This window comes from Marmota marmota, unplaced genomic scaffold, assembly GCF_001458135.2.
Source record: "Marmota marmota marmota unplaced genomic scaffold, marMar, whole genome shotgun sequence".
Lineage (NCBI taxonomy): Eukaryota > Metazoa > Chordata > Mammalia > Rodentia > Sciuridae > Marmota > Marmota marmota.
Window position 1 is genome coordinate 24,560,889 of NW_026000057.1, and position 21,760 is coordinate 24,582,648.

The following is a 21,760-nucleotide window of genomic DNA, read 5'->3' on the forward strand; positions in this document are numbered from 1 at the left end:
TACAGGTTAGTTAGTTAGCATATCCGTGGTGCTAGGACTCAGGGGGAAGTATTTATTTAGTGAACTAATTCTTACTGTGATTATTTTTGAGATAACTTATAGTTTAAACATTATTTTTAAAATTCAGAGCATTTGAACAATATAGATCCTAATTGCTCAATAGTTTGGCATTTTAATATATTTGTTTACTTGGCAATTATTTTTTAATTTTAAGAGAATCCCTTTCTAGATTAAGTGATCATTTGTCTTTTTGTGCTTATGTAGTACTGCATCTGCCACTCTTGAAATGCACATTTTAAAACACAGAGTATAGTTCTGTAAATATGAAATAGCTGCCTAATCAAGATTTCATATCCCCATCCCACTGTTTCTGAGATCAGGTGTCAAAACTAAAATTGCAAGTGAACTTTTTTGAGACAGATTGTCTGTTAGTTTTATTCAGAATGGCAGATTTTTTCCTCCCAGAAAATTACTTTCTTTTTTCCTTCCTCAAATAATAATAGACAAAATACATTCAATTCAAATTGACATTTCTTTGATTTACTTAGGCCTAGGTACCTGAGAACTTCAGCTTATGGAATATATAAAAAGTAACCATCCTTTTTTTTGTGTTTGACTCATGATAGATGACTTTATTGATCCTTGTAGAATCCAGGCTATTAAATGCTGAAATAATATATCTTTATTGTTTTAATTCCCATAATTCATGAATATTAAGCTATGTAATTCCTGTAAGGAAATACGGACTTTATGTATACTTTAGAGTTTTTTTCATTCATTCTGTGACTAAAAATTATTGTGAATAAACAGCTTGGAATCGCCGTGGTCTTTTATTATATAAAGTGTAAATATTATATAAAGTGTAAATAAACAGTGTATGCTTCATGTTGTCATTTTTTAGCAGAAAATGAGATAATAGGCAGTATTTTACTTACCATCATAGGCAATTTTTAAATGTAAAATTTTATCCTAATGTGCTGATCTATAATTCATCATGTGTGGTGTAGAGAGAGATGGTTCTATTTGATAAGAATTTTGACAAATCTTGGTATCATGAAACAAAGGCTACATAGATAACTGAACTTATTAATATTATGAGAAAAGCAGTACAGTTTTCTGGTATGATTTAAGTGAATCTTCCTAACTATACAATATGGAATTTTTAAACATTGAAAGACATTGAATAGCAATACCAACATAAACTTTAAAAGATTCCATGTTAATGTTAGGGATTAAAATGGAGTTGACAAGGCATTACTTAATTCTGCTTTGTGAGAAGATGACAGAAAATTAAAAAGTGACCTGCTCTTTGCCAGACAGAGTTTTTGGTGGCCAGTGACACAGACTAAGGGAAAAAGACGGCATTATAAACTGAGAAAAACCAGTTTTTATGGTGCATTAAGGATTAATCGCCTAGAAATTCCTGATATTACACTGGTTACAGCTGATGGCAGGTTTTGTTATTTTATTTTCAGAAAAGGTGTATTTCATAAAGATCATAAATAAAGGGTGAATTTTAAAGCTAACACATGCTACAAAGAAGAGTAATATATAATTAGTCTACAAGAAGAGTAATATGTAATTAGTGAGTCTAGTGGGATAAGAAAATGTGTCTTTTCAATTTTTAACAATAATTCCTTGATTCAAAACTGTAAAATGCTCACTACAGTCCAAAGTATATCCTGCCTTGCATCGAATATTTTATTTTTATTACCATAAGAATCTATTCATACCAATAATTTGCTAATTGCAAAGGCCTCATTGGTTTAAAAGGTTCCAAATGGACACTATTCAGCACAAACTGCATTAGTCAAAAGACTGTTTTAAAACTAAAATTTTATTTTGATTACTTCTGTTCTGATTAATTCCAATTAGGAAAAAATGAATGTTACAAAAATATTATTTCAGTTTTATTGTTTTTACATATACTATGTAGTCAAATCTTAAAATTTAATTGTGGAGTAGGGAGGTGGTGGGGAGAAGGAAGTAGAAACTGCTATTCTTTGAATTTGGCACACACTCTTATACAAAATAAAATTCATGTAGATAAAGAATATTGAGTTTCTCCATCACTCAGCCTGGTTCAGTCAGTATTAACCAGCAGAAATTTTTACCTTTATGTCAAGACCACGACTATAACATTACTCAATAGTTAGTAAGCACTTTGTTTATCCATTACAAAGAGAAACATGTTAGTTAACATCAGTAGGTCTAAGAAATATTAATAAAATTCTTAAAAAATAATATCTCCTCTTGCTCTTTCTACTTATATCACTTTTTTAAAGCCTTGTTTTTTTCATTGCTATGAACAATATATATTTCTCTTACATTGCAACAGTCTTCCTAGGTTCTCCAAGTATGATGAAGTCCATTAATAAATGACAAACTATAGTATCAACTTATTTTGTCACCTTTTTCAATGTTTTAACCACACCTATATTTTTCTACTATATTTTCAATGTAATAAATTATAAACTTGATCATAATTAAGTACATTTAAGTAAATTGTTCCAGTCAGAATTACCTAGGCACTAATGTACATAATTTAAATTAGAAAAACACCTATAAATAAGTTGATTATTTTAATGAACATGTGCTGTTTTCATTTAGATATGTGCTAAGCATCAAGCAAATGTATTCTAGTAACAGAATCCCTTAGCAGTACTAGATAACAACTCATTAATGGTTTTGTGTTTCTCTGTTGCTGTATTGATGAATTTCTAATTCTTCCACTTCCTATGTTATCTTATAGGAAATAAACGATGTTGATGTACAGGAACTTGTAAGAAGGTCAATTGGAAGGCTAACGATTATTCGGCAAACATTTCCAGTCCCCCAGAATATAAGTCAGCGATGTTTCCGTGGCAACCATCGAATATCTTCAACATTGTGTGATCCAAAGGATCCATTTGCTCAGAATATGGAGGTATACTCTAAATGCCTGGGCATTTCTACCAGCGTGCTTTGTTGTGACGAGTGCTTTTAGAGTTGCATTGGATTCAGAATTATATTCTGTATCATTTCTGCATGATTCTCTTCTTCTATCATTTTAATAACTCTGAAAGGGAAAGAGTGCTAAAATCTATATCTTTGATTTTTTTGTTCCTATTATAGAAAAAATATCTTGCTTAATAAAAATATAGTAAATAAAGATTCTTTCCTTCTAAACAGGTAGATCCACAACATTTCCCATGGTAGAATTTGTATGAAATCACACAATATGACTGGCTAATAATTTGAGGGGGAAGTGGTTCTCTAGGAGAAGCAACCCCTCAACTTGGCATCTATAAAAACAATGCAGATAAATATGGCCACAGATAGTCTTTTTCCTCAGAATTAGAAAGTGGGCAATTTAAAAAATTTCAGAAAAAATAAACTATAAACATTGGCCAAAGTGAGCTCAAAAAGTAGAAACTCGACTGTAAAATCACATTAATCAATACAAGGAAAAGAAGGGAGGGTACATTGGATCTATATGGAGGTCTTTGGGCTGTTTCTAATTTTAACGTCTGTAGAAGGAAAATAAAATTTAGATCTGCAAACAAGTTTCATACATCTTTAAATTAATACCCAAACACTAAAATACAGAGTTAGTTGAAGTTTCAGAGTAAAGAGTAAAGAAGTCCTCTTAGCTTGAAAAAGTTTTTACAACATATGAAACAAGAAGGAAGTGATCCCTTTACTGTTTGGTGGAACTCGTGTTAGTTTGGATGCTAAGAAAGAGAAAATGTACACTCCAATCTTTTTCAATCTATTTTCTCCGTCTAAGGAAAATTATCCTCAAACTGGATAAGTTAGAGTAAAAATCATTAAAAGATAAGTAAGCCATTAGTTTATAAAGAGCAGGAATTAAATATTTTAGGAGTATTTCTAACTGACTTAAATGAGGACTAACACCTAAGTGCTTTGAGCAATCAATAATCCAGCAGATGTGTTCCCAATATTATGATTTAGAGGTGTGAGAGAAATTCTTGGGAAGAATACCAAAGTACAAGAGATTGGTTTATTGCCCAAATTTTCAAAAGTAAAAAGAAAAGACTTGGACAATCAAAATTTAGTATATTGCATGTTAATATTTACATAAACTATAGAATGTTTCATTAAATAAATGGTTTGGAGTATTTCAAATAAGACAATTGGGCTTCCTTAAGAAAAATCACAGCCAAACTAAGCCCTCATTAATAGGCTTCTAGGATTGGGAGACTATAATAAAGCTATGTGTTATATATTGAGTTTTATATAGCATTTTTGACAAATTTTCTAATGAAATCCTGAGGGAAGACATTGAAAACTCTATAAATTGGTGACATTTAAATATTTTCACCAAATGAGCCCATATGGGATGAAGATACTAAACTCTGGTCTCAGAGAAGTAGGTTCAAAATATTTTAAAATATTATCATTACCTTTAAAAGTTAAAACATGTATATTTATAAAATTAAACCATTTCAAATAATTACCAGTTAAGCCATGTAGTTATTTTTGTCCAAAGTTTCAAGTGACCTTGAAATTAATTTATATATATGTACCAACAAACTATTCAAGAGATACTGTTACACCTAGAATATGCCTTAGATATATGCTGTAGTTTTGAATGTTTGCTAAAATCCACCGGGTATTCTTTTACCCTTAGCTTGAGAAAGGTGGAACCTGATGAATATTCAGATGCCACTGATAAATATTTCACTCTTGAAATGCAAGGAACTCTATGGTCATCCAGAAGATTCTGCCCTTGGACCTAATATGTCACAATGTTTATCACTACATGAATGAAAATGAATAAAACATGTTTTTGAAATTTGTAAATGCCATAAATAAAGGAGAGAAAGCCCGTGTTGTATTACATAATCAAGATCCAAATAATTATTAATCTTGACTGAGTAATAAGCCTAAAATTTGAAACTTCATAAAGTATAGGTTCATAATCAATTACATGAAGTCTAGAGGAAGAGGCCTGGTTTGACAGCTGTTCAAAGCCGTTAAGTTGAAGACAAATTCAGAATGAGCGCAGTGCAAAGTCAGATTTGCTCTAAACCATTTTAATATCATCTTGGACTCTGTCAGAAGCACTTTGCTAAGATCAAGACATACAGTGTCTTACGCTACTGTCTCCTAGTCAGATCATATCTGCATTAATGTGTCAGTTCTGGTTACTAAACTTTAATAGAAACATTGAAGAAATAAGAGAAGGACAGAGGAAGAGTACCTGGATGATGAGCAGCCTAGGAACTATATCAGATGGTGAACAGAAGGAAACTGAGTGTTTCAGGGTAAGGCACAGATGGTATCAAATATTAACACATAGAAGAGATGGCAGCTACAGGTTCAGTGATGACAGAGAACAAGTGTAGTGACAGAAAGCCAGAGAGTAATGATGAGTTAGATGAGTGAATACTGGAGGATAAAGTGTCAAAGGTAGTGCATATTCATGTCCAGCTCCCAGTCACATGTGTTGGTTGTGGACATAGAAAAAGGGAAGCTTCTCTGAGTAGAAACTGGAGTCTCCTTTAAATGCTGAGAGACACTTTGGGATCATGGTGAGGAAGAAGTCAAAGACCTCACAAATAAAATCACCAAGAGATCAGTAGAGGACTGCACAAAGGAGCATGAGAGAGAACATGAACTGCCAAGGAGAGTGAGTACTTGCTTTGAGAAAGAAGTAAAAGATTAGGAAGGGTTTTGGAAATCTCAGAGAAGGTCACTGCCACTTCTTGATCCTGCCACTGAGAATGTAACAAACTAGAGGAGGCAGTCATCTGTAAAATGCCTATCATATGTTGGGTACAGAACACTCACTTTGACATTAGCATAGATATTCACACTCCATACCTTAAAGTATGCAAAACAGACTATGCCAGAGAAGGTCAAGTACTAGTAGAACACAGTTTGCCAGCAATGACTTGATTTCTGTCAACCCACCTAACTTTAAACCTGACATTTTCCCACTTCTTCCAATTTTTTTGACTTTGTTTATTTGATGATTGTTTATTAAAAAAAATGTTCTAGATGGTCGGCTAAGTCAAAAGGAGATTAAGTATAGGCAAACTAAAGCACAAGGATGGAGAGTTTCCATCCAGGAGGATCTCCTATTCTTGTGTGAATGGCAGATTTTGAAAAATCTTACCATTGTGACATGTTTCCATAGACCTATGTACTGTATTTTCTGGGAGAGAAGACTGCTCAGTGAAGCCTAGGATTGGAAAATTGTCAGGGTAGCATTCTCCCAGCAGGTAACCTTTATGCTAAATATTGAAAGAAGTTAACTAGTTGGAGAAAACTAAAGATACATTGAAGGATGCTACCAGATATCTCACATACACACTTAAAGCAGTTAAAGGGCGTTGCAGAATAAAGATAGACAAGAAGAAGCAAGTTAAGGCAGTGAAAACAGGGGATTTTGGAAAAGACAGATAATTGCATATCATTTGAAGAAGTTTATCAAAAGATTTTTCCTTGGATTATTTTGTACAGTTCGCTCATCCTCCTTATTTCTTCCACATTTTCCTATTGGGTCTTCACAGTCTAAGTCCAATTTGAATTTTGACTCACAGACTAATTTTAACTTCAAGTCTATACTTCATTCACTGCAGATTTTAGTCATTCTCCTCTGGTCTCTCTAATAATTAGCTGGGTGGACCAGGAGTAAGAGTAGCTAGCCTGATATTTCCTTAAGCAAAAATAAACTTGTATTTTATATAATACCAAGAATGTTCAATGTCTTTTCAAAGACCTACCATCCATTAGTATTATATATATAAAATGTTGCTTAACAAACACAGATGATTAAAGATTTACCTGGCATTTAAATGAAAATCCACAAGGCATTGTTGGGAAGCTCTTATTAACAGCTTTGAATAGCATCAAACTCTAATTATCCCAATAGCCAAATCTTACTACTGTTCTGTGATGTGCACAGATTGTTTCATAAATTTCCTTCTTCGTTAATTACAACCAAATGACAACCCGCATATTTTCCCTTTCATTTTTAGGGAAAACTGTGATAATAAGACACTTTTAAAACCTGAGAAAATTTGAATGCATTAAGATAAAATTAATTTCCATCACTATGTTGATTTCTCATTTTTTTTCTATCAGGTTTTTCTTTTTGAGCAGTCATAATATAACATTTAACAGCTTTTATTGACCTAAGATCCCCTTTTCTATTCATGTTTTCTTAAAAAAATTCTAATTACTTTGAAAAACAAACACCTTTGGTAATTAGTTGGTATTATAGATAGTAGTTCTTGCAAGACCTAAATTTTAATAGTGCAATAGATCTTTAAAAAATTGGCAATAATTCATTTGTTTTCAATCTGTGTAGAAAGAAGATAATATCATGGTTACCTTAGAAGAAGAGAGCATTAATATAAACACATTCAGAAACTGTTCGTAGTTTATGTTATTTGTCATGTCAATGAATTTCAATGCATGTGTATGCCTACCTTATGGTGTATGGATCCTTGATCATTGTAGTATTTGTGAATGGGTCTGTTTTCTTTCATTTCTTCCTTATAGAAACCCCATAGCCACAAACACACAGAGATGGCTGCTTCTTTTTTTTTGTACCTATAACACTCATATATAAGATTGAGTTAATATTTCATCTGAATAACTAAAATGCAAAAATTTTATGTATTCAAAAAATGTATTATTCAGTGTGTCCTTCCAATCTTAAGTCCTTAGATCCTTACCTCCTCAGAAAGAAATAAGGGCCAGTGATTTTCTATGGTTTGACACTAACAGCGTTGCCTCTGTCAAAACATCTCTTTTTTATCTTCTCTTTCATACCTAAATAAGCTGAAAACCAATTGAGGCATACAATCAGACAAGACTTCATTCTCAATAGCAAAATTGCCCAAGAAATGAAAAAAGAAACCTTCTCCATAATAAATAATCCAGTAAACTATCCAGAGCAGAAGCAGCTAAACGGACAAATTTCTCCTTATTCTGGATGGGATAGATGGTATCAATGATTCTAATAATCACTGTCTAATGTCTTTTCAGATTTCAAACCTTTACATATATGACACAGTGCTTCTGCTTGCTAATGCTTTTCATAAGAAGCTGGAGGACCGAAAGTGGCACAGCATGGCAAGTTTGTCATGTATCAGGAAGAATTCAAAGCCCTGGCAGGGTGGGCGTTCCATGCTAGAGACCATCAAGAAGGTAACTTTTGATAAGCATTTCACTCGTCTTAATTTCTATGTAAATAGCATACAATAGACCAGAATTTGATGAGATATCTTTTAGCAGGATTTTTTTCTCTTCAGTATCACTGCCATCTCAAAGCACAAAATAGCAAAATGAAATATTTAAAGGATAAAGTTTAGAGGGTTACAAACATATATTAAATAAATGACCCCTTACTGATTTTAAGGAAAGTTTATGCAAGTAAAAATTGGTGATCAATATTATTTTAAATTGCCCTGGTTATGTCTTTAAAGATGCTCAAATTATTTTGGTGTCTGTCATAAGGTACATAAAGTTCTCTTGGTTTGGGATTTTTGTTGTTGTTATTGTTGTTGTATACCAACTGAAAGTTTTTAGTACACTTGGCTGTTTTTCATTTTGATGATACATGCTAAGGTGTTGTGTGCGATGATCCTTAATTTATCTTATAATGAAGATGTAATTCATAAACAGTTCCTATGGTGAAGTGCTCATGCACTCTTTCCGGCACTTGATTGTGGTCCTTTTCATCACTGTCTGCGTGTTGCCTCCATGGGCTGTGGCTGGCTTTGGCTTCACTACCTGTTCCATTCCCAGAAGGCAGTTTATGTTGTTCAGCTCTTCTCAGTGCCATAAGCACTCTGCAGTTTATTAGCCTCTTTGTCATGTCATCCTTGCTGACATTTTCTGTTCATCTTGCACAGCTTCATGGATTTAAAATGAAATGATTAATAAAACAAACAGTTTCTCCTGTACCCTGTACGCAAATCAGACAGCCATTTGGAAGTTTATGTTTTTTTATTTCACCCTTCCTTTTTCTTTCCTCATACATTTCCCTTTTTTTCCTTAAACAAGCAAACAAAAAAAAAATAACCAATTGAAATGTGAATATATTTAGAAAAGTCAGGAAAAAAAATATCTAAATATTTAACACTGGGACTGAGACAGATGTACAAAAACAGGAAGTGAAGGAAAGAAATCTTTCAAATGGAGAACAGCTGGGATGCTTCTTTTGGTGGGTGTTTCCTTTTTGTAAAAGAATCACTTTGGTGAGATTCTTATCAGCAAATGTACTTGAGAATTAAATGTATTGAACATGTTGGAAAAGAAACATTTTTCAACTGAGAAATGAGTAAGTCAAATAGAAATCAAGGTATTGCCAAAATCTCCTAACTCTTTGTATGTAGAGAGCTGGCAGGTATGAACCAAGGGAGGTTGTTGAACACGATTCTAATCCTGCCAGTTTATTAATTCACAGTTTGGCTAGGATGCAGGAACCTGAATACATTCATTCTTCAGAAGCTTTCACACAAAGATAGAATAATTGTTCAGAAGATGGCTTAGGAGATGCCTATTTAGTGAGAAGGTCTGTAGGAAGAAAAGAGAGACACCATAATATACAGGTGTTTATACAAAAGACACTAGTATGGCAGTATGTAAAAACGTGGATGTGTAACCGATGTGATTCTGCAATCTATATACGGGGGAAAATTGGGAGTTCATAACCCACTTGAATCAAGTGTATGCAATATGATATGCCAAGAGCTTTGTAATGTTTTGAACAACTAATAATAAAAAAATTGAATTAAAAAAATATATACAGGTGTTTCTCATACAGCAATTCAGCATATATCATTAGGGTAAATATTTCAGTTTATTTATTTATTTTTGTCTCACATTTTTCATTGACCTTAAAGAAATTGAGTTATTTTTTTCCCAATCTCATTTTTTTTTTTTTGCCTCACATAGGAGTTTTGGATCACCCTATTAAGATAATGAAGCTGATGATACCCAACACACCAAGAAAATTTGATGTACACGAGAATCTGGAGAGAGCTGAGTGGGCCTCAGCTTCCAGCCTGGCTTGGGCAAAGCAGAGGGAGCAGGCTGGGCCTGTTCAGTAGCTAGCGGCCAGGGCTGAGGGATAGTTCCTAACCATGTGGGCTGGACACCTATAGGCTTTTGTTTCCCATAGACATCAAATAAGAAGGTACAGGATGGGCTTTCTTATCATCCTGCCCAGATGTGGGACCAAAACAGAAAGGGAGGGCAAGGTATATAAAGAAGTTTGCAGCCACATGTCACAAATGAGGTCAGGCTTCTTATTACAGTGGCAGCAATCTAGTGATAAAATTCTTAATTACATTCAAGTAAACACAGCATGCCTATATTAAGGGCATGCTATGCACACTTCACACAGCTGTGTGCTGCTGCAGAGTACAAACAAGTGAAAGAACCAGTTTCTGTCCCTGAATTAATTATATTCTCATTATGGGGATGAGAAAACAGAGTTAAAAATGATATAGTGGACATTAGTATAAATGTCCAGCAATAGGGGAGGTGGCTATTTTGCAGATACTCTTGTGTTCAGCTTTATAATTTTTTTTGTCTGAATGGGTGGAATAAGATCTTCCTAATTTTTCTCTTTTTTCTAAAATTAGAGCTTAATTCTCAACATTTAGTTTTTTCCCATGTATTATGAGCACCACAATGCTATTGTTATTTATACATATTTTGTAGTTTGGTTTTTGAAAGGATTTTAATTTTTTTAAATATTGAGTCTTCTCACCCATAGACATGGGATCAATATTATCATCTTTTTATAACCCTCCTTAGAGAGTTATAGTGTTCTTTGTGCATATTTCCAATGTATTTTTTTCCTAAAAATTTATAGGGTCTTGTGTATGTGTGTGTGTGCACATGAATGGGAGCTGTTTCCATTATATTAGTTATTGCAAGTATATTCAGAGCAGTTATTGATGTTTAATATGTTTTAGACTGATCGGATGAACTTTTCAAGCTTAATTACTAGTTCTCAGATCATAGTTTATTCTCTTGTATTTTTCAAATAGACATTGATATAATCTTCAAATAAAATTAATGTTATAACTTCAATTTTAATACTTTGTCTTTTTAATACTTTAAAAACTTTCCTGGACAAACTTCCTATATTCTTCTTCCAGTCTTGTATAATTTTAATGATAAACACCATATTGGCTTAATAAAAATGTCATAAGTATTATGAGGTATATCAAGGGTATTGTTTGAAATTTAATGTCTAAAAATGTTTTAGCAAAGTATTCTTTTGTTTTTTATTTATATTTTTATGCTTAAATTCTTATTTTTATTAGTGTCTCATAGAATTTTAGAGTTGAAAGTACAATAAAGTTAATCTTGCCTATTTTTCCTCATTTTAAGTTATAGAAAACTGAGCCACAGAAAAACTAAATAACTTAATAGTTATACAGCTAATTAGTTACAAATACTGTGGTTTTTTTAATTCTAATTCTGTGTTCTTTGAACTATGTACCATTTACCCTTTTTATTGATTATAATGGTAGTATTTTTACAATTTTGTCACAATCACTTGACTAAAGAAAATGTGACTACCTTGAAATTACATAAGCCATATATAAATTTTAATATGGCTTATTTTTGCAATCTTTATTTTATTATCAGAAGCTGCACTTACTTGTAATATGTATTTAAGGAAGGGTTTTTATGTTTTGTAATTTAGTTTATTGATGTTACATAACCTAGAGCAGGCTTTCAAACTTTTCTAAGTAAAATCAATAGAAATTTAGGTGCTCTAAAAAAGTGAGAGAGGATCTCCACAGATGGACTCCCACCACAATCAGTTCTAAGAACCACAATTTGAAACCACTTCACTAGAACATTTAGAAATTAATTTAACCAGTGGAGAACAACCTTCTTTCTTATAGAATGTGGATTTGGATCATACCTGTGCAATGTGGGTAACCAATCTTTATTTATTGAATTGTTCATGTTTAAATAGCAATTATTTTCATTGTTTCTTCATGTTACTCCTCTTAATATTGAAACATTTTCCAAGACTACACTTTATTCAGTCATTTATTCACCAGTGTCTTAATAGATGTTCATCAATTTGCATGCATTGTGGAATGAATAGTGCAAAATCAAGAAACGAAATGTAGAATCCAGTAGTGGATATTGGTTAAGTACAAAAAGCTATTCTCTAAGGCCAAGGACAATAGAAAGTATGGTAAAAATAGGATTCTGAGAAATCTTAGAGAAGAGTGGAGTGTGTTGTACACTCACATACCTGCTTCACCAGGAGGCACTGATTCTCCCCAAGGACACCTAGCCAACATTCTGCTTAGCAACTGTCCTAGACAGGAAGGAGCTGCTTCACCCTTTTCCTGGGACCTGCATGTATCTAAAGAATGGTCATTGCAGGCTAGAAAGGCATGAGTCCTTTCCCTCACACAGGGATAACCACAGACTGGCCTGGAGGGTCACCTGAGAGGCTGCTGTGTTTGCATAATAGTTCCACTTCTCCCTCTGCCCAATCCACCTTCCCTTATTCTCTCCCAGGTACATTCTCAGGAACTCTTCAAGTAAACTTCCCACATATAAACAAGTTCCTATTTCAGAGCTGTTTCCTGGGGAACTTGACTTAAAATAAAAAATAGAAAAATTTTCATAGAATTCATAGCATCGTAATGGAAACTTCAAAATTAGCAGGGTTGGTTTATGTAAAGCTTTGAGAGGAGTATGTGGCTGGGACCACTGTAACTGACACATCTTCTTAAATCATGTATATAGTGACAAAAGTTGATTAGTTTTCCAGAGTTCACAGAACACATTAGAGAAAATTATCTGAACTGAAAAGAGACTGAGAACAAATGATTTTATTTTGTGGGTAAATGAAAGACACAAAAATTTTGGATGAAATCAGCCCCAAGTATTAGAAGGAATACACTTACATCTTTGACTTTAAAACAACAACAAAAAAAGTGATTGCATTTTTTACACTAACCATTTCCTATTCATTTTATCTGAGTTAGCCAATTAAAACTCAATAGATCTTCAAATCAAATATATTCACATTGGCTTAATTGATCAACTTCTGTTAATTGCTTGAGGTAATTACTTCAAAACTGAATGTGGGAAAATAGAAAATATCAATGGAATCTTATACATTATCTTATATTGGTACATGTTGATACTTACTGATCTAAAAGAGATATCTTGGTGCATGTTGATATTTGAAAGAGTATTCTTTGAAATGGCAAAAATATTGAAATCACTTCAGTTCTTAAATGGTAATTTATTCATTCAACAAATATTTATTGAATACTACCATATGCTGTACTGTGAGATCATAGAATAAGGAAGAAAAATAGAAATATCAAAAATACAAGTGTGATCAGTTCTATAAAAGGGAAAACACCAACTGTTCTGGAAATATGTGACAGGAGATTCTACTTGGGTTGAAGACTGACAGGTGGAAACATTCAGGTTGGGCAGAAACCATATAAAGGTTTCTGTATGGATTCCTCACTGAAGTAGTTTTCTTTGCCCTCAGTTTCCTTAAGATGTAGATAGCATAATGTATAGTGTCCTATTTACTTCTCAAGTGTGCTATAATTCATCCAGGAAAGGAAGAGAAGCATGTTCCAAGGATAGGGATGGAAGAATGTTTCATGCAAGGGGTGTAGAAAGTTCAGAGGCTTGGAAGGAGACTCGGGCTCACCTGAGTCTGAAATAAGCCCAAGCTGCATGCATAGAGCAGGGCTGTGATTCCTCATGCTTATGAGAGGTGGATGGGAAGGATCATGCAGGGTCCTGTAACTGTATATATGTGCCTAAACTCTGTTCACAAAGAAAGGTGGCCATGAAGTATCTTAAACAGTGTGATCACAAAATCAGATTACCCTGTGGCTGCCACATGGCAATTCCATTCTGCAGCTATCATTGGATGAGGACAGGATAGAAGAGAGAACACCAACCAAGAGGAGTGGGCTCCTACTCAGAGGGCGTCTAGTCCAGGGTGTGGGACATGGGATGGACAGAAGTACCCAACTCCAAGATAGATTTAAAGGGTTGAAAGGAGATTTGGTGATTAATTAACTATTTGAGAAAGAAGATTAAAATAATTAATCCTAGGTTTATTTCTTGGACAAAAATAATTCTAAGACATTATTTTGTGTTGTAGGCTTTTAAAAAATTTGTATATTTAAGTGCAAACATATTATTTTCCTTTCGGTGTAATACACTATAACTTTTAGGATTTGTAAACTTGAAGGAAAGAGAAAATATAGCAAAACATAATCTGATTTACCACAAATAGCTTATTTTACAAAAAAAAAAAAAAGCATCCAAACTTTTACTACAGGAGCTTTGGAAAAAAAGTCATTTTGCCCTTGGAATAGGCTCCTGTGAACTTATCAGTGCACACTCCAACTTCAGATTATTTGAATTAGAAAGTGGGTAAAGTGTTGTAGAGTTCAAATGAGTTTCATTCAGTATTAATTTTTTGAGAAATCACTGTGATATACATATGTTTTATTGGACACACAGTTTATATGGTCCAGAGGAAAAATTATGAGGAACAAGTTAAAGGTTTCTGTATGGGCTCCTCACTGAAGTAGTTTTCTGTGCCTCAGTTTCCTTAAGATGTAGATAGCATAATTAAAATGCTAAGAGTGTCCTATTTACTTCTCAGTTTGTTGCAATTCTATTTTGAATGAATATTTGAGAGTGAGTATGTGTGTGTGTCCAAATCAATTTTTTCTAAACATTTCATACAAATTAAGCTTTGGTTTTATTTTTGTTTTCATCCAGGATCCTGATATTTATCTGCCTACTATTATATTTCTTTGCTGGGTAGAAACTGTGGTGTTTTTCTCCTGTCAGGGATTTTTCTCTCTGAAGCTGACACTAATGAAACATGGGGATATGAGGGCATGCTGCTAAGTCTGGCATCTCCTGTGTGTGCACTGCCTTACAGGCCTCATGGTTTTTTTAAAGGCTATCCTTGGTTCCTAGGCATGTCTGTGGGTGACAAGGAGCCTAGGAATATGTATTAGGAAATTAGTCAAATATCATAAATTTTTTATGTTTTTAAGTTACTTTTCAATTTCAAGTATAGGGAAAACTCCTTCAGTTTTACAAACAGAGTAAAATAAGTTCTTTTTTTTTTTTAAGAGAGAGAGAGAGAATTTTTTTTTAATATTTATTTTTTAGTTTTTCGGCGGACACAACATCTTTGTATGTGGTGCTGAGGATTGAACCTGGGCCGCACACATGCCAGGCGAGCGCGCTACCGCTTGAGCCACACACATCCCCAGCCCATAAGTTCTTAAAAAATATTTTTTTCTCATTTTTTTTCCAATTTATCTTATCCATAAGGGAACAACAAAGATTTGCCTTCCAGAAATTTATTATCTTACCTTTGCAATAAATTATTCCCAACCTTTGGTTCTCCCTTTATTTTTTCTTCTCTTTGCTCTCTATATGATACCCACTGGTATTTCTATATCAAACGGGTAGGATAAAATCCAAGCTAATTTATTTTGTATTTTTAAACAGGTTTACTCTGACAGCAATTTTACTGTCAATTTAAAGGACATCTAGAAATTATTTGTATGTGCTATTCATTCTATCAATGTCTCATTAGCTTATTTTGTTTAAAATCTGCTGCATCATCAGAAGATTAAAAAAAATACAACCATGCATGAACAAAGATAATGACCACTCATTATCACCTAGACAGCAGACATTTTTACCAAGACTGTTTTCAAGGTTAATCTGAGGGTAAATGAAAAAGTTCAGAACCAATGGAATTTTCTAAGGCAATCAAAAAACAGGTTAAGTCTGGGTGAGATAACAAGGGGCTTCACTTACAGGGTTTATGTACTTAAAATGCCGACCTCTCAAGTATCCCTGACATCCAGTGAGGGAAAGTTTCTCTGATGATACATGCCAATAGCTCATTAAGAATATAGCATAAAGAGGATAAATTACAAAGTTGAAAGGTGAACAAGGTAACTGAAGGCTGCAGCAAGTTAAATGCAAGTCCCCTGATTTATCAGGGATTTTTGTACCTCATTCAAAGCAATGTACACTAAGTTGCTCATGGTGAAAACTAGCTGGCATGAAGAAGACCTGGCCATGTGAGCATTGATTGGGAATAATAAGATTGCAACAGGAAGTTTAGTGCTCAACTGTTTAAAAATTTCAGGGGATAATATTTTTACTACATAACAATCTTTTTGATATACAATCCTTTCTTTTTCCTAGAAATATAGTACTAAGAAAGTAATCAGGTACCCCAATGAGGTACATGTGTTTTTGAGGACAACAAAAGCTCTTATCAAAAGCTTTCTGAATATCATTAGCTTGAACTTATGTGTGGTAATGTAAGTTACATTTGTCAAACTCCTGCTGCATTTGCCACTTAGAGATATTACGGATAATAAATCCATGGTACTTAGTCTTCAATCTTAAGTGATAATCAGATGTTTTGAGAGATTAAGACTCAGCTAACACAAAGTATCAAATTTACTTATAAGAATTGAATATATTCCCTTTATCAAACATGCAGTCAGACAAGGAACACAGGCAAAGGAGAGAGTATGGGACATTCTACATAGCTTACCAGGTCCTTTCTTCCCACATTGGACATTACATTCTGTCTCCAATGAAGGTTTTATCAGATTTATTTTCATAATAGGAACCATTTGCATTAAGAAATACCTTAGTTTTTATTCTAGAAAGTGTAAACTATCAGGACATTTTCCAGGGTCCATTAATCCATAATTCCTAAGCTTATTGACTATAATAATTTCTAGAATAACCCCTTAGCCTAGGATATCTTGCTAAAGTTTTTTTTTTTTTTTTTTTTTTTTTTTTTTTTTTATGTTTAAGGACTCTTCTTCCTAGTAAATATTGCCAGACTATGTTTCTGGAATTACAGTTGAAAGGGATATTAAACTTGCTTTCCATCCTAATATCTGCCATAAAAGGAGCGAGTGGATCTTATGCTAGCTATTTTAATTCTTCCAAAATACTAATCAATGAGATATAATTAAGTTGAAATTTATGAAAACATCTCTAAGGGCATCTAAATATTCATGCATATAATGTATTTTTACAAACCCAATAAAACTGCCTGAGATCTTGACATATCATACATTTGAATCAGTTAGGGTATAATTTCTCATTTTTTCTGAGTGTACAGATTGCAGAATCACATTGGTCATGTAGTCACGTATATACATACATCAATAATAATGTCTATTTTATTCTGCTGTCCTTCCTTTCCCTGTCATGTGTAACTAATTAAAACAAATAAAACAAATAAAAAATTTAAAAAAAATTTAAAAATGCCTGAGAAAAAATAAAACTATGCCTACAATCTATAGAATTAGCCTCCAACATTAAAGAATAAGGTAGTAGTAGAGGTGATGATGATAAAGATTATAATAGTATTGAGCTCTCACTGTATGTCAAGCACTATATACTTGTTTTATACTATAAATACTATTATACATATACAACTATAATAGGGGTTGGGGCTGGGACTCAGTGGTAGAGCACTCAACCCTGGGTTTGATCCTCAGCACCACATAAACATAAATAAGTGAAATAAAGTATTGTGTCCAACTAAAACTAAAAAATAAATATTTTAAAAAAACTATTATAAAGATAATAATCTTCTGAGATAGGTTCTATTATTTTTCCCACTTAACAGATACAGAAATAGAGGAATAGAGAAGTTAAGAGACTTGGCCAGATTTATGCAGCTAGTACATTCTTATACTGTTGGTAAAATCCAGCAAGTATGACCTGTGCCCTTGACTGCCAAATTGTGTGTGAAAAGAGCATATATCAAAATCAACAGATTCTTCCTGAATAAAACTGTATAGTTAAGGTGATTTTTTTTTTAGAGAGAGAGAGAGAGAGAATTTTTTAATATTTATTTTTCAGTTTTCGGTGGACACAACATCTTTATTTTATTTTTATGTGGTGCTGAGGATCAAACCCAGCCCGATTTTTTTTAATTATTATTGTTGCAAAAATGAAATAGACTAAATATTGAAATCCATATTAAAGTAGAAAACCATCAATAATGGTCTCTTGGGCCTCTTTTATGAATAGCATCCAGTGAGAACCTGTAAGTCACAGATGTAGTAGAATATATAACAGACAGCATAATGTCAGCCAAAAAAGACAAGAAATGGAGTTACAGGTTATGACAAGTGAGATATATAGTCTAGTAGCAACATCACAGAGGTGATAATTGAAGCAGTTTATATACTGAGGTAATTTGTTGCCCAAATAAAAGCCATTATTAGGCCAAAATTCTAATTCAGACATACTTTGATATTGACATGATTCAGAATGTGACGTTGATTTATAAAATCCTAAATAATATGAAGTCAGATAAACTAAAGTCAGAAAAGAATGGTAAACAAGAGCGAAAGAAGTATGACCTACATTGCCATCTGTTGGGGAAAGGAACATCTGTCACGTTGAATGAAAGATGAAGCTGGGAAGTTCCCAAGGAATCTCAACAGCTAACACTGCTGGTTAAGAGTAAAAGCACTTTTCAAGTCTAATTTAGTTTCCATATACATCTATTTGTGTATATATTTTATATATTATGTATATACACATAATTTACCTTTTTTATCATTTGAAATTTCTTAACTGATACATAAGAACATAAAATTGTATATATTAATGGGTACCATGCAATTTTTTATATATGTGTGTATATATATATGTACATACATATATGTATATGTATATCCACACATATATAACACACTTTGTGTAATATTTAAAACAGATCAAACATATCTATCTCTTAAACATTTATCTTCATAGTAAAAAAAATGTTCAAAATTCTTCTAGATTTTGAAATAGTATATTTTGGTTGTAATTGCATAAGTATGTCTACAGAAGGAGGAAAATAAGCCTCCAATAATTTTTAAAAAACATGAATTTTGAGATTCCCAGGGATAAAATTTGGATGATATTTAAATGGAATTGTGCTGGAGTAAAGCATATTGCGTTGTCAAAATTTACCTCCAGAGTAGCTTTTTGTGTTCACCAGAACATCATGCATTCTAACAAATGTAGTCACCCATGATTCAAGGTAAGGTGGAAAAACTTGAACCTGGAATTGAGTCTCACCTCTAACATGATGTCATTTTTTTTCAATTTGTTCTAATTAGTTACACATGAAAGCAAAATGCATTTTGATTCATTGTACACAAATGGAGCCCAGGTTTTCATTTCTCTGGTTGTACACTATGTAGAGTCCCACCATATGTGCATCATACATGTACCTAGGGTAATGATGTTCATCTCATTCCACCATCTTTCCTGCCCCTATGCTTTCTCCCCCTCTCCCTCCCCTTTGCTCAATCAAAGTTCCTCTATTCTCCTCACAGCACTCCCTCCCCAATTATGGATCACCATCCACTTATCAGAGACAACATCCAGCCTTTGGTTTTGGGGGTTTGGCTTACTTGCCTTAGCATGCTGTTCTCCAACCCCATCCATTTACCTGCAAATGCCATAATTTTATTCTCTTTTAATAACATGATGTCATTTTGTGTTGTCATTTGACTCTTGGAAACTAAATTTCCTATAAGTGAATTTCAAGATTACTTTCAATTGTATTCTTGTTTATGTTGTATACACATTAGAAGGTCTTTTAATAACTTGTGCTTGAAATATTTACTTTCTAGATGGAAGTTTAGTTTGTAGAACTTCCTTTTATATTTTAGTATTACTAAATTTTATACCACTATCTGTTCTTTCCTTTAGGGTGGAGTGAGTGGTTTGACTGGAGAGCTAGAATTTGGAGAAAATGGAGGTAATCCCAATGTCCACTTTGAAATTCTTGGAACCAACTATGGAGAAGAGCTTGGCAGAGGTGTTCGCAAAGTAAGCCCAGACACATTTTAAAATATGCTTTTTCCTATGACTTTCATGATTTGCTTGACTGTTCTCCATACAATTTGATCACAGCACATGTTAAAGTTCACATTGTAGTTTGAAAGAGAAAGTGGGGGGAGGCTGAGAGAGAAAGTATGTGAGAATTAGGGATTGAAATGATTTTAAATATTAAGTATTTAAGTACTTAAATACAGAAGTATTAAGCAGTAAATTTTATTTATGCCTCAGAATAACTTAAAGGAAAAAATAATCTGATGCTTGCCTAGGGAAATGGTATTATTGCTCATTCATTATAATGATAATTTTTATAAAGTGTGAGTTTCATATTTATATAATGCCTAGCTGCTTGATTATTAGTTTGTAACATGCACAAAATCAGAATAATAGCTTGGATATATTTTCTATGGTAGGACAGAAAGACTACAATAAAATGTGACATTGTAGTATTGCACCATCTATGTACGCAGTATAATAAGTATAAAAAGTCATTGGAAATGAACTCTTGTTATATACTACAGATCTTATGAAGCAGCTAAGTGCCAATAAAGGATGTTTCATGAAATACTTGGACAATAACTTTCTCAAGAAGAAATGTAAAAGCCCTAGGAGAAATGGATTTTCTGTAGTTTGGATTTGCCATTTTTATGTATTTTTGGTAGGGATAAACCTGAGGTGATTAAATTTGCATACAGAGCTGATAACTATAAATTTCTAACTATATGGAGTTGACTGCATTGAGAGTAAGTGTCTCTTCAGTAGGTGTTTCCTTCCAGGGCTGATGTAAGATTCAGAAAACCTGGACAAAATGAAGTTAGGACTTGTTCTTCTGGTCAATAAACATTTATCAAAAAATTTATGCTAAGTTGAAACTATCATAATACATTTTTAAATTTTTGTTTTATAGTGAAGAATAGCAAACATATAAAAAGCTTTATGAAATACACCAGTGTGATCTCCACACAGATTAGATTACAAAACATTTCCATCACTGAAAAGGTCCCATCACTCCTGTTTCCATCCCTAGTAATAATGACAGTTTGCTTGGCCTGGAATATCACATAAACAGATATGTAGTAGTCATTTGTAACTTTTTTTTTCCTCAATGAATTTTTTTTAATTTTTTTTAGTTGTTGATATACCTTTATTTTTTTATTATATATGTGGTGCTGAGGATCAAACCCAGTGTCTCACACATGCTAAGCAAGCACTCTGCCACTGAAGTACAACCCCAGCCCTCAACGTATTTTTTTAAAAATGATACAGTCTTCTTGTTAGCAGCAGAGTTTTGTCTGTTTAACTTGTATTCCTCAGTGGTACTATATCATATAAATATAAAATGGAATCTTTTAAAATTTTATTTTCTGTTTATTGTTGACATGAAAATAATATTGATGTTATATATTGACTTTATATTTGATTACCTTGCTCAGCTTTTTAATTCTAGTTATTTCTTTGTCCACTGAAAATTTTCTTATCATCTAAAATTAATGAGAGTTTTTATCTCTTCTTTTGTAATTTTACACTTTTTATTTTTCCTGTCTTAATATACTGACTAGAACCACTGAGAAAATGCTAAATGGAGATAGCAGTATCTTTGGATTGTTATCAGTCTGAGAGAAAAAAATATGTTAACATTATACTAGAACATAAATATTTTTTCTTTTTAATAACTTCGACCAGATTAAGGAAATTTAATCCATTCCTGGTATACACATAATTTTACATGAAAATTGTGCTTACATGACATAAAATATCATATTTATATTTACATAAAATTATATGATTTGCTCTCTTATTGCTTAAGGTTGTTTCATTTATATTTTTGAATGGGGTTTCCTGAAATTGTCCATGC

General features: G+C 32.9%; 1 protein-coding gene across 3 annotated transcripts in view; it reads left to right on the forward strand.

Moving 5' to 3' along the window:
• Grid2 (glutamate ionotropic receptor delta type subunit 2) overlaps positions 1–21,760 on the forward strand; it is a 1,429,152-nt gene that overhangs the window by 865,515 nt on the left and 541,877 nt on the right. For all 3 annotated transcript variants that reach the window (XM_048813623.1, XM_015484559.2, XM_048813622.1), the window contains exons 6-8: positions 2,753–2,926; positions 8,005–8,166; positions 19,777–19,896. In XM_048813623.1, coding sequence (XP_048669580.1) covers positions 2,753–2,926; positions 8,005–8,166; positions 19,777–19,896 — 456 coding nt within the window. The remainder of the gene's footprint in view (positions 1–2,752; positions 2,927–8,004; positions 8,167–19,776; positions 19,897–21,760) is intronic.